The sequence below is a fragment of the Solanum stenotomum genome, chromosome 11, assembly GCF_019186545.1.
Source record: "Solanum stenotomum isolate F172 chromosome 11, ASM1918654v1, whole genome shotgun sequence".
NCBI classification, from domain to species: Eukaryota; Viridiplantae; Streptophyta; class Magnoliopsida; order Solanales; family Solanaceae; genus Solanum; species Solanum stenotomum.
This window is the reverse complement of record NC_064292.1, coordinates 3,359,928-3,373,194: the sequence shown is the minus strand read 5'-3', so window position 1 is coordinate 3,373,194 and position 13,267 is coordinate 3,359,928. Positions and strand designations below refer to the sequence as shown.

Genomic DNA, 13,267 nt, shown 5'->3' with positions numbered 1-13,267 from the left:
AAACAAGAAGGATCAGTGATTGCTCTCTTTTGCTTGTAATTAGTAAAACTGTCCTTTTTTCTCTTTTCAAAAAGTATGACTCAACTAATTGAATAATTGAGGCAATAATAGAGGAAGGTATCTTTTGCGTTATGTCTATTCATTACTTTTGTTTTATACACTTGTCCATTTTTTCAACAGCTCATTGTATATCATGTATACGTTTTAGAATTGTGAAGAATGGGATTCGGTTCCATTTTTCCTTTTCTCTAGGTATTATTTTTTCTATGTTTATTTGAGCCGATGGTCTATCGGAAACAACATTTCTACCCTACAAGTTAGTGGTAAGGTCCGCATACACACCCCACTTGTATGTTGTTGCTTCTATTTTTCTATGTTGAATATATATAAGTTTAATAAAATTTTCAATTTTAGAAGAGAAACGTTCGAAGTAGAAGAAGAATGATGTCTGGATTTTTTATTTTATTTTATTTTTTGGATATGATGAGCTTAAAGAATAGTGGACTCCATAATTCACTTTATTTATATTATTTAGTATAATTTTATTGGATCATGTCAATTTTAAATTATATTTTCTCTTTCTTCCTAATGTTTGGAGCTTTAAAGTCAAAGAATGGGCCCACTATATCCAAATGTCAAAGAATAAGTGAAGCTCCACACAACTTTTGTTGGTTGTGCTTCTACTATACTAAAATTTGTCGTGGCTAACTACGAAAATAATATATCCACCTATCTCTCTTTTTTGCTAGTGGTACAACTATGTTTTAGCCACACAAAAAAAAAAGCAGCAAAAATGTCCTTTTTCCCAATTCAATAATTGAAGCAAGAGGAGAAGGGTATTTAGGGGAAAGGGGGGCCACCCAGGTGGGGGATTAAAAAATAAAAGAGCTTTAAATGATAAAATAAAATGGGAATTGAAAACATAATATAAAAGGGGAAATGACGATTTTAGTCCCTATAACATTGCCTCTAAAGTCGACTAATCTATTTATTTTCCTTTTTTTTAACATTCTTTTTCTCCCTTTTTTCTTTTTTCATGTAATGTATTTATTTATCCATCAAATTTAATTACACCAGTAGTAGATAGTAGAACAGAAATTAGGCCTTCAATTGCCAAACCCATTTGCAGATTTGTTTCGCAGGTAACTCAATATTTCCAAATCTTGACAAAAATGAATTGATTCTGATTTTTGGTCTTTGATTGTTTACTATATTGTTTTGATTCAGGTGACAGAGTTAGTTAGTGATATATATATGTTAGTGAGAAGTAGCACATCTCTGTTGGAATTAGTTGAGGTCTTGCTCCTGTAGTTTGTTGTCCTTCCGTTGTTCTTACTATCTATTGTTTCTTGTACATCGATTATATATCGTATTGTTTTGTTCTAGTTTTTGTATTATTACTATCTGTTGTTTCTTGTATCTCAATTATATATCGTATCATTTTGTTCTAGTTTCTGTTTTGTTACTATTTGTTGTTTCTTGTATCTCAATTATATACCCTATTGTTTTGTTCTAGTTTCTATTTTGTTTACTGTGTTGTTTTTGTTATTACTATGTACTTCCGTTACTTCTTTTTCAGAACTGCTTTGGATTGTTTTTCCGGAAATAGCCTATCTACCTCTGAGGTAGGGGTAATGTATGCGTACCCTCCCCAAACTCCACTTTGTGGAACTACATTGGGTATGAGAGGTTTTGATTGTCTCAAGGGGATTAAACATTACTATGCTTACATATAAAAAATAATTTTGGCTTTGTATACATGTATGGTGCAATTTTTCGGGGAGGGGGTGGATCGGATGAACCCCTTTGCGTCCCACTAGTTCTACCCCTGACTCATAGTATGGTAAGAGAGAGGTTTTTTGGGTTTAATAACAGTAGTGTCTAGGTTAGCAGCTGCGGAAATCTCAACTAATCAACTTTATACCGGTAATCGATCCTGTCAATTAAGGCTTAGGCAGATGAAATGAATTTTTCATTTCATCTGGTCCCTGAGGTTGTTATTTCAAACACTTGGACTATTAGTCTATACGTACCTTCGTTTGAAGTAGTGTTCTTTTTTCTTCTCCCCGAAAGGATTCCAAAGGAGAAAAGGTTAGAAACTTTGGACTTAAGTGATGGGAGATGCTTGTAAGTATGCAGTGGTTACAGGAGCAAACAAGGGAATTGGCTTCGAGACTGTTAAGCAGCTCGCCAATTCAGGTGTAACGGTTGTCTTAACAGCCAGAGACGAAAAGAGAGGAACTGAAGCAACATCCTTGCTGAATGAACAAGGATTTTCAAATGTTGTCTTTCATCAGCTTGATGTTCAAGATGCTCAGAGCATTGAGTCCTTGGCAAAGTTCATACAAACACAATATGGGAGGCTTGATATTCTGGTAACGGACCAATTTCTCGTGAAAGTTGCTTAAAGTTATTGGAGATGAATCTATGTATATTGCTCCTCATTCGATCTCAAGGCAAATATTGGACAGTTGCTGAATAAATTTCTGCAGGTAAATAATGCTGGAGCTTCTGGAGTGGTACCTGATGAAGATGTCCTAAAGGCCATGAACATAGATCTTGTAGACTGGGTAAGATAATTTGCTCAATGCTTAGGTCTTGTTTTGTTATGCAATTCGATCTCATATCTAAGCTTTGAGGTAGGCGATGGTCAATGTGTGTGGTCTGATCTTGCTCTGACAAACAACTCAAACTTGGCCTCAACCGGCAAGTAAACACTTCAACTTTGAGAATGCACATCTAGACACCTCCAAAATTTATGTGACACGTCAGCATAGTGTCCACAAGACATAGTGGGATGAGTTGAAGTGCTTACTTGTCAATTGATGCCAAGTTTTTGAGCGTTTGTTTATATGGCCGATCCTAACTTGTTTGAGACTGAGACGTAATTGTTGTTATTGTAAACAGTTACCAGGGAAAACTTTCGATGACATTCAAGCTGTGATGAAAACAACGTACAAGCAAGCCAAATTATGCTTGGACACTAATTACTATGGTGTTAAGAATGTTACTGAAGCTCTTCTTCCACTGCTGCAAAATTCCCCTTCACCAAGGATTGTTAATGTCTCCTCCCGTAAAGGTGCTTTAAATGTGAGTTAGACAGCCATTCTCGTCGTTGCTGAACATTTTCATATTTCTTGTTGATTTTTTCTTCTCACACAGCGAATGCCAAACGAGGAGAGGAGAAAGGAGCTCGGAGATATTGAAAACCTGACAGAAGAAAAAATCGACAAGATTCTGCAGAATTTTTTGCATGATCTGAAACAAGATGCTCTCGAGGTGAACGGTTGGCAGATGAGTGGACCAGTCTATAGCATATCAAAACTATCACTTAATGCTTACACCAGAGTTCTTGCAAGAAAGTACCTGAAAATGTGCATTAATTGTGTCCATCCTGGTTTCGTCAACACGGATATAACCTGGCATACAGGAACAATGCCTGTTGAGGAAGGAGCTGAAGGACCTGTCATGCTAGCTCTTTTGCCCGATGGAGGACCTACTGGTTGCTACTTTGATCGTACAGTAGTCTCCGAGTTTTAGATATAACAATAACTATGCCTCAGTTCCAAACAAGTCGGTAAGGTTTAGTGAAAGAAGACTTTCTTTTAGCATCTCTTGATATTTGGTTAAATTTCTGAGCCTGGTTGGTGTCCAGACGTTGAAATGACGAGGGGAGGGAAGGATTATACTGATCATTCCTCCATTCCTAGACCCCATTTGTGAAACTACACTGGCTATATGGTTCTTTTTCCTGCTTGATATCATTTAGTAGTTCTTTTCTAATTTAGGATAATGATTATCTGGTAAGTGTAGATCATGAACATGATATCACATCATTTCATATATTGAAAAGCATAATAACTAAGAGATAAGTCTCTAAAATTGTGATAACATTAAAAGTTGAGGTACCAAAATGGTTATTACAAAGCAAACTGATTATAAGCTGAAGTGAAATCCTAAAAACTAGTCCAGCACTGAGGCAAATGACTCAGTTTGCACTGTTCCATTTGAGTTGTTATGCACGAGAGAAATTGCATAATAATCTATGACGAGGCACTCTCGTGTATAGAGAAATTTTTCAGAAAATGTGTGAGCTTTCTTAGCCTGATTTCAATCTCCAATCTGGAAGCAGAGGAACAGGAAGAGTCGATTTTTCGTCCTATGAGGATCAAATGTTTGTATCTCAGTGTGTAATACTTGGTCAAGGGAATAAATCTTGAATGCCAAGGATATCAGCTAGGACACCAGCTGCTGTGGTATCATTTCCTGCTCCAATACCTTGGATAACCGAAGGTTGTTTCTCGTATATCTCCACCTGCAGAGAAACGAATTACAGACATTCAATCATCATAGTCATTCTTCGACAAAAGCAAGTCACTAATCTTACTATTTGTATAACCTTAGCTGCACAAAGTTTTGCAGGGCGACTCCAGATGAAGCGTGAAGAGTAAAGACAAAGTAAGGCGTTAGCCTAGGCATGGGCAAAAGATGAGCAATTCTTTAAATCACAGCATGATGTTATACATCACTACACTAAATGACATTACAAAAGGGCTTGAAACAATTAAAAATGGTTTACCTTGATAATCTAATAACGATGCGTATGATATAGTTGAACCTCCATAGCAGTAAAAAGAAAACTCCCAACGGAAAACAAAGTAATGGAACAAGAAGAGGAGGCACCAAAGAAACAACAAAATTGAGGTGAAAGTGCACAATGCATACCACATTATGAGAAGGATACCCATTGATGAAATCCCACATATCTGGAATGGAACCCCTAGCTTACAACCTTGAGCAAAGACTTGAAGATGAAGAACCTTAGTTTCTTCCTTGAGAGGATTTAAGAGCACTGTTTTTAAGTTCCGAGTGTTAGGCGTGAATGGGGAGGTTTGGGTCGACTAAATTCCCCTCAACCCCACTTAGAATAGGTTAAATTATCATCCTTTATAAGGAAAAACTAGTAAAGACTAAAGCAGACATGTTTAGAAAAGCCTATTTTGTTAGTCCTCTACTGTCAAACTCCCTATACCAACTTCCGTCGTCTTTTGAACCTAAGACCAATTGCAGTCCATGTCCTTTAATGTAGCTTGGAAGGTAGTGACGAGAGTAAAGCAGACATGTTTAGAAAAGCAGATTAACAATACAAGTGATCTTCAAAACTTATTTGGACGTACAGTAAATTGCAACAAAGTATAGTAAGTAAGACGTCATCATATTTTGAACGGCTTATATGAATCAGCTAAAACTAGAAGAATTAATAAGAGATGGCTTTTTCTTTGTTATGCTGTCAATTCTAAGAAGTAAAATACAACCTAAAGAGGTTTGTTTCCGATAGACCCCTGACTTGAGAACAGGTTTTAAAGAAGAAAGAGGCGTAAAATCTTTTCCTATTTACAGGCTGTTCTGGAAGAACTCCAGAGACACAAGAAACGGAAAAGAAATGTCACGACGACCTTTAAACCATCCAATATTCATACTGATGTAACAGAATCTTGCAAGAGTTTCTCCATACCTTAGACATGTTCTTTTTATGTGATGATGGCCATTGTCTCCTCGTAAGTATACATTTCCATGGATGATTGATGTATATTCTTTCTTCTTATGATTTAAAGAATATCCCCAACCTACATAAATGTTTGTAAGGAAATATATATGCTTCAATAGAAACCAATTGACAAATCTTCGTTATACATGATCATGTTGTGGCACGATTAAATATGTGCAAACATTGACGAATAGTGCAAATACAATGTACATATCTATGATTCATTTAAAAATATTTTCTACAGTGACACAGATCTTTATTCTACTGTAAGCAAAGTTTCATTCTTGACATGGAATCTTCGATGCTTACAAGAACTAAAAACTTCCGATTAAACATGGTTGCACAAGCTACATATGATGTCTTTTGCAATTAAGATGTGAAATTAAAACGTGAGCAATGAAAATCGAGTAAAACTTACCTGCACCTGGTATGTACACCAACCCAATACATGCATGTCATGATGGCAAATAATATTCCAGTCTGCAAGATGAAGAGTGAGATTTGTCACAAGAATATATGAATTGCTATTGTTTTGAATCTCCAAAGGCAATAAACATCCAGCTGACATATATTAAGCAATCAACTTTCTGGAGCAAATTATCTCAATTCCTACCTAGACTATATTTCTTTCACAATGTTCCAATGCACATATAAATATTTGATCCTGATCTAAAGATATTTCATCAACTTACATCTATCGGACACCACTCGTCTTAATCATTACAAGTTCTCCCAATCAACATTTATGGTGGAAGTATGAGCAATTTTTGGCCTATAGTTGTGGTTTGAGCAATAAATGTTCCACACTGCTCAACAAGCTTTTAGAAGGGGCAGAAATTTTTCAGAAAATGCGCGAGCTTTCTTAGCCTTATTTCAATCTCCAATCTGGAAGCAGAGGGACAGGAAGAGTCGATTTTTCGTCCTATGAGGATCGAATGTTTGTATCTCAGTGTGTAATACTCGGTCAAGGGAATAAATCTTGAATACCAAGGATATCAGCTAGGACACCAGCTGCTGTGGTATCATTTCCTGCTCCAATACCTTGGATAACCGAAGGTTGTTTCTCGTATATCTCCACCTGCAGAGAAACGAATTACAGACATTCAATCATCATAGTCATTCTTCGACAAAAGCAAGTCACTAATCTTACTATTTGTATAACCTTAGCTGCACAAAGTTTTGCAGGGCGACTCCAGATGGTGAGTGAAGAGTAAACACAAAGTAAGGCGTTAGCCTAGGCATGGGCAAAAGAAAAGCAATTCTTTAAATCACAGCATGATGTTATAAATCACTACACTGAATGACATCACAAAAGGGCTTTAAACAATTAAAAATGTTTTGCTTTGATAATCTAATAACGATGCGTATGATATAGTTGAACCTCCATAGCAGTAAAAAGAAAATTCCCAACGGAAAACAAAGCAATGGAACAAGAAGAGGAGGCACCAAAGAAACAGCAAAATTGAGGTGAAAGTGCACAATGCATACCACATTATCACTTCCTCTTAATCTTCCCAGTGCAGAATCTTTTGGATGCCAACTTCACATCTGAAAATGAGAGATGTTTCAATAATCAATTTTTCCCCATGCAGCAGACAGCCAGACATTTTTCTTCTGTGTTATTTGTTTACAGTGACACTTATCAAGAAGACATTTGTAGTCCTTGATATAGGCTTGTTCTAGACAACACAAGAAATGAAACTTTAAACGTTACAAGGTGAGACCAAAACCCTTAAAGAAAACCAAATATATATTCTAAATTTCTACTAGTATGGACAACATAGGCATTTTTCATCAAAATGAAGCCATCATTACCATATGAACATGTTAGTGAATTATATTCAAAAAAATCCAGCCAAGGTAATGAAAATATTTTGGAACTATCATCTAAAGATATTTCAATGTTCCCTCATCTATGCCATTACAGATTTATACTTCTAACTCGTTCTTTAATTAGTCACGGATACAAGAGGTGAACAGCTGGCCAGATTACAAGGTCATAGTGAAATTGTTAGTCGGATTGCCAATAACATAAAACAGCTTAACTAATACAACTGGTTTGCAGATATCTCTCAAACTTATATGTCCAAGTGGGTGAATGCTGTCATAATTTTCTAAAGCATTTGTTAAGAGAAAAAAAAAGATTATCTTCTAAGATAAACTTGTCTGTAACAATAATTTTAACTTGCCATAACACTCCCATCAGTGAGCAAGCTTTGGTTTAAGCTGCTAAAGATCAAGTTGTCATTATCCATTGAGCAAACTAAAAATGAAATGAAAGAATTACCTCACATCATCAATCAAGCAAACATAATGCAGAACATTCCCATTTGCAGAAGCTTGTTTAGTCCTATCTTCAATTTCTTATCAAGCAAAGGCATCACATCTGATCCCATTTCATCAGGATACAAGCTTTCAATCTGAAAAGGGATTTGCAAATGCATCAAGGTTTCTGAAGCTAAGTGAATTAATAACCAAACAAAGAGACATTGTGACACGTATCCTAACCTTCATATTATCTAGGTTTAAACACCGTCCAAGGAGCCAAGCAAGAATTAAAGCCTGTTATGAAGACATCAAAACAAAATGTTGTTATGAGGGATGTTCAACTTCTCAAAATTTACAGAACCGATTAGAACTATGAATGTTTCATGAAAGGTGCCGAGAAACCAAGTATAAACTATATCAAGTTGGATAAGATATGCTTCCCCATCACAATCTGTGAAAATGATTCTGCATAAATCACTCCTTTTCTTCTCCCCAAAGACATCATCATCCCAAGTACCAAATAAGGAAATATTATAACAAAGTACTTGAAGTATGAAACAGAGATGCTCCTGCTACACTCTCATGCACAAATGACTATAGCTAATGCGCCATTTTTCATGATACAAAAGAGAATAGCAGAATCGCAGACTAGAAGAGACCTTGATCTCCCAACTGTATGAAGTAATGTAGCTTTCATTTTTTTTCAAGTAGTTAAACCTCCCAGAAAAATTGCTAGCTCTGACCCTGACGTTGATATCTGGTTGTGAATCCATGAAATCATACGATTGACGTTCATCCTGAATCAGCCAAATTATCAAAAATAACAAGAATTTTTTTACACTACACAATAAAGTCATAAAACTATTATTTGTCACAATAAAGTAACTGATTGTATCCACTATAACAATAAAATCACCCCAGCATCGAAACAGAGACATGATATTTCGCCAAACATTTGTGAGCTTATGAATTTTTTAAATATCCTCAACATATTTCATAATAGCCAAGTGACTATTATCATCAGCAGCATCAATATTAACAATCTATATTTTTAGTTTGTCGAAGAGTCCAGAAGTAGCCTGAAACATAATTGATCAGTTACACTATACACTGATGTGGCTTTATTTGTCTACCATTCAAGGGGATCTCTTCAATGGTTTCAACATCTTCATTAGGCATATAATGCTAATTGTTTCAGCTATTGCTTTGATAGAATCCTTTTTAATAGGTTTTGCTTTTGTTCATGTTAGAACGATTTATGGAAAAGACTAAAGGTTATACTTCCGTGCAAGATTAAAATAAGAAGCAAAAAAAAATCAAATTTCCAAAGACGATTGATTACCTTCAATCTATAACAGGCCGTTTGAAATTTGTGTAGTTAAAGAGAGAGCTCAGAAATTCTAGCTTCAAAATCTTCAAAGTGCCAACCTCTATTTCCCATTTGAGACTTTCCACCTAAAAAAAGGGATCCCAAATAAAATTGTTAGATTTAGAGAACCCATCAATAAACAAAATTATGTTAAGATGCATTCACAGTTCAAAAATTAAGCCCACCAACTGAAGGACACGAGCAACCTCACAGAATTTCAATAGGATTTATATGATGCATCGAAACAGAGACATATGATATTCACCAGGTCTTGTTAAAGGACATTTTATCAAACATGAATAGTATAATTCTTTGATACTTTTCTATGAAAAAAGTAAATTTCACCATAATCCATCATTGATTCATAATACAGAAATTGAATTGCGAAACTTGCAACTGACAATCAATATCAGCAAAAGTAATATAAATAAGTTGTTAACTTGAAAAGGAATCAGGCTTGCCATTGTTCATCTTTCCAAAACCCGTTTCTAAATAGAAATATGAACAATTTTTGGTCAGTAGCCGTGGTTTGAGCAATAGACTGCTCAACAAGATTTTTAAAAAGGAAAAGAATTAGCCGTGGTTTAATAGTGTCTTCCAACTTATCCTTTATGTTAAGGAAAAATTCATCACTCAAGCAAAGGTTGAGGTCACTTACTTGCTGGTTGCTTGTTTCTGCAAAATTCTGATGCTGACCTTCCACCTTAATTCTCAAAGTTTTGTAATTGACTTGTTCAATTAAGTTTTCAGCAGAGTCCACAGCATCTGAATGAAATATAAAGGTTGTCCTAGAAAGATGAGGACTCACCAACAATACTTCTGAGTTGATCCAAAGTAGTACTAACTACAGGTTGAGTGATGAACGTCCGAACCTATATTATCAAACAATAAAGCGCGAGAGTATGGGGTTAGTACTTTGAATGTACTGAGTATGTAGGATATGCATGATTAAGCTAATAACTGGACATGCTAAGTCTGAGATGCTGAACTCAAATAAGATGAAGTGATGCAGTGACCAAGTAGTGAACATGCAACTGATACATTCGGAAAATTGAAATAACTGACTACAAGGTCATGCAATAACTAAAAGACTATACTGTGGGAGATACTAATAACTGACATATAACTATGTGACCTAACATGGAGTTTGATGTATAATCCCCATCAGAAGGGCCCAATATACTTTGTAAGAGTATAAAGGTTGATCTGAGTTAATGTGGTACCACATATCTGGAATGGAACCCCTAGCTTACAACCTTGAACAAAGACTTGAAGATGAAGAACCTTAGTTTCTTCCTTGAGAGGATTTAAGAGCATTGTTTTTAAGTTCCGAGTGTTAGGCGTGAATGGGGAGGTTTGTTAATCTCCTGAATTTGAACTTAAAATCTTAATTAAAAATAAAGACATCATATCTCTCTTGTCAAAACTAAGTGGAGACATGATATAAAGTATTAAATTTTCTTTTTTTAAAAAAAAAATAAAGAAATTCACTCTGAGAAAATCATAAAATTTTAAAGAGCTCTAGAAGAACAATTTTAATTCCCGTGAAGTTATACAAAAACGAAATAAATTTACATATCATATATTTTAATTATTTTAAAAAAAAAACTTTTTATATTTAATATATGCATTTTCTTAATTTTAATAGCACACGTGATATGTTAAACACTACAATGTTCTAATAGTATTTTGATATATTAAACTTTTACTTTAAGATACTTTTTACGTTCACTTTTATATACTTGTGTACGTAATTATAAAATATAATATATTTTGTATAATTAATTTATCTAGCTAACAGATATTTGGTCGCACGATACTTAAAAGGTGGCTTTATTTCACCTACTCTTTTTTTAATCATTTATTCTCTTTAGTGCATTAATTAAAAAAAAAGTCTCTATTTTCTATGTACAAAAGATCTAATTGCTAGATTTGCTTATTGAGGGGAACATCATGATAAAGAAGTGTCCACGTATTTGTTAATTTTTTATTAGTTCTAAAATGTAAATTTATTTCACTAGAAGAAAATAAAAAATTAACGTTGAACAAAATTTCATTTTTATATTAATTTTATTTAGTTATGAATTAATAATGAATTACGTGAAAATCCAATTAGCTAGGATCTATTTAGTGATGAGTTAGCTAGAGAATACCGATTCTATATATATGTATGTATTCTCTTAAATTAAATATAGAATTTGAATTATTGTTATTTAATTTTATCTAGCTCGTACCTTCTACTCTACCTACGCCTTTGATTTATTATTTTATTGTTTTTCTTCAAAGCATATGCTAGATGAAAAAAAAAAAAAAAGAAGAAGATAAAGAGTGAGAAACAAATTTTTATGTGAGCAAACAAATTGACAAGTGAAGCAGATAGGAAATGTGAATCTTGAAAGCACATGCCAACGGAAATTCTTTGTCATTTTCACACATTAGAAAGTGGAACACACATTTTATGTTATCTTGAAGCCTTAACTTATTTAAATTCAACACGTAAAGTTCTTTATAAAAAATTCTCAATATTTTAAAAAAATATATATTTTAAACTCGTAACTAATATCTCTCATTACTAGTGTGAAAGAACTTCATTCAACTACCATAGTACTTGTTGAGTACATATAATCAGAGATGTGATTGTCTTATTAATTAATTGACTTACCCAACAACCATGGATTATTTCATTTGATTCAAAATTTTAATCTATAGTTTGTATTTTAAAAGTAGTATAAAGTAAAATAGTATAATTAAATTAATATTAAAAGTACATTATAGAAGCTGATAAAATATTTTTCTATCGAAATAATGTAGAAGTGACAAAGTATGTATGTTTTATTCAATATGATAGTGTTAACAAAGTTGACGATAAAAATTCAAACCGTAACAAAAAAAAGTATTATATATATATATATATATATATATATGATAATCTTGTTCATAAGTAAATCAACACTTAGAGTTCTTAGAGTGAACTCTAAGAAAATCAACACTCATATTTTAAAAGTACGAGAAGTATTTTGAGATAGAGAAAATATAAATAAAAACCATACACAAAAATATTAAATATGTGGATTTAAATCCTAAGCAATAATGACTAAGAATTCCAACCAAAAAGTTTTAACACGATATGGAAAAATCATAAAGAACACAATTAATGAAAGTATTTTCATATTGGAACCTCTAATTGACAAACGGTTAATGTTAAATGGCCAGAAAATTTGGCCAGAAAATTTGGCCAGAATTTGGCCAAAAAATTAAAAAGTCTATAATATCTTTTTTTAATTTTAAAATAAACTGATATTTTTTCCATTTTTAATTAAAAGGTATTAAAATTAAAAGGATAAAAATGTTCAAAAAGGTAAAATAAAATAGTGTGAAATATGTTATTTTAAAAATTAAAGATGAAAAATAGTACATTAATTATTTTCAACTACCCCCTTGCACTCTCCCAATATATTTTACTTGTCGTCTTTACTAAAAATTAGATAATCCATCCAAGAATCTTAATCAAACTATGTTTAGTTAATATTTTTCTTACGAGACGTGCAAAATAAAACATGACATGTAAAATAGCTGAAAAAGAATATCAAAAGAACAACTACTTCTTTCAATAGAGCTCAACTCTCAAGAATCATCTAATAAATAAGAGTAACTTAGTAAATTACATACCTTATCTTTATTATTTTTCTTAATAAACATGAAATAAACTAAAAAAATATTATTTTAAGACCAAAGAAATGCTCTCGACATATAAAACAATATTTTTATTTATTTAATTAAATCATTAGCACGAATAACATCAACGTGAAGGACATCAAATTAACATCCTATGGAATATAATACTATCATTTATCGTCTTGTCCATTATGAAAGTCGATAATATTAATATTCTTCTATTCCATTTTGTAGGACAAACTTTGAAAAATTGAAATATAGTGGTCAAATGACTTATGGTAGGTACAAATAATGTTTATCTTCTAAAAGATATTTACTATTACGAAATTTTAAATTTTATAGGTAAAATTCTATGATAACAGTGTGAGATTTCACTTGTGATTATTTTTCAGTTACAAGGACCAAAA

The 13,267-nt window shown here is 33.1% G+C and overlaps 1 protein-coding gene and 1 pseudogene across 1 annotated transcript; one reads left to right on the top strand and one right to left on the bottom strand.

Annotated features, from left to right (window-relative positions):
• Positions 1-1,022: 1,022 nt before the first annotated feature.
• On the top strand, positions 1,023-3,759 carry LOC125845101 (short-chain dehydrogenase/reductase 2b-like). Its single transcript, XM_049524523.1, has 5 exons — positions 1,023-1,142; positions 2,074-2,375; positions 2,493-2,570; positions 2,908-3,090; positions 3,163-3,759. Exons 2-5 carry the CDS (start codon positions 2,115-2,117, stop codon positions 3,538-3,540), a joined length of 900 nt encoding a protein of 299 aa, XP_049380480.1. The 5' UTR covers positions 1,023-1,142; positions 2,074-2,114; the 3' UTR covers positions 3,541-3,759.
• A 2,753-nt stretch (positions 3,760-6,512) lies between these two features.
• Positions 6,513-10,502, bottom strand: LOC125844524 (uncharacterized; annotated as a pseudogene).
• Positions 10,503-13,267: the final 2,765 nt, after the last annotated feature.

Coding starts and splice junctions, on each gene's coding strand:
- LOC125845101 (XM_049524523.1), top strand. CDS start 2,115: ATGGGAGATGCTTGTAAGTATGCAGTGGTTACAGGAGCAAACAAGGGA. Junction 2,376..2,492: donor ATGGGAGGCTTGATATTCTG/GTAACGGACCAA, acceptor AAATTTCTGCAG/GTAAATAATGCTGGAGCTTC. Junction 3,091..3,162: donor CCCGTAAAGGTGCTTTAAAT/GTGAGTTAGACA, acceptor CTTCTCACACAG/CGAATGCCAAACGAGGAGAG.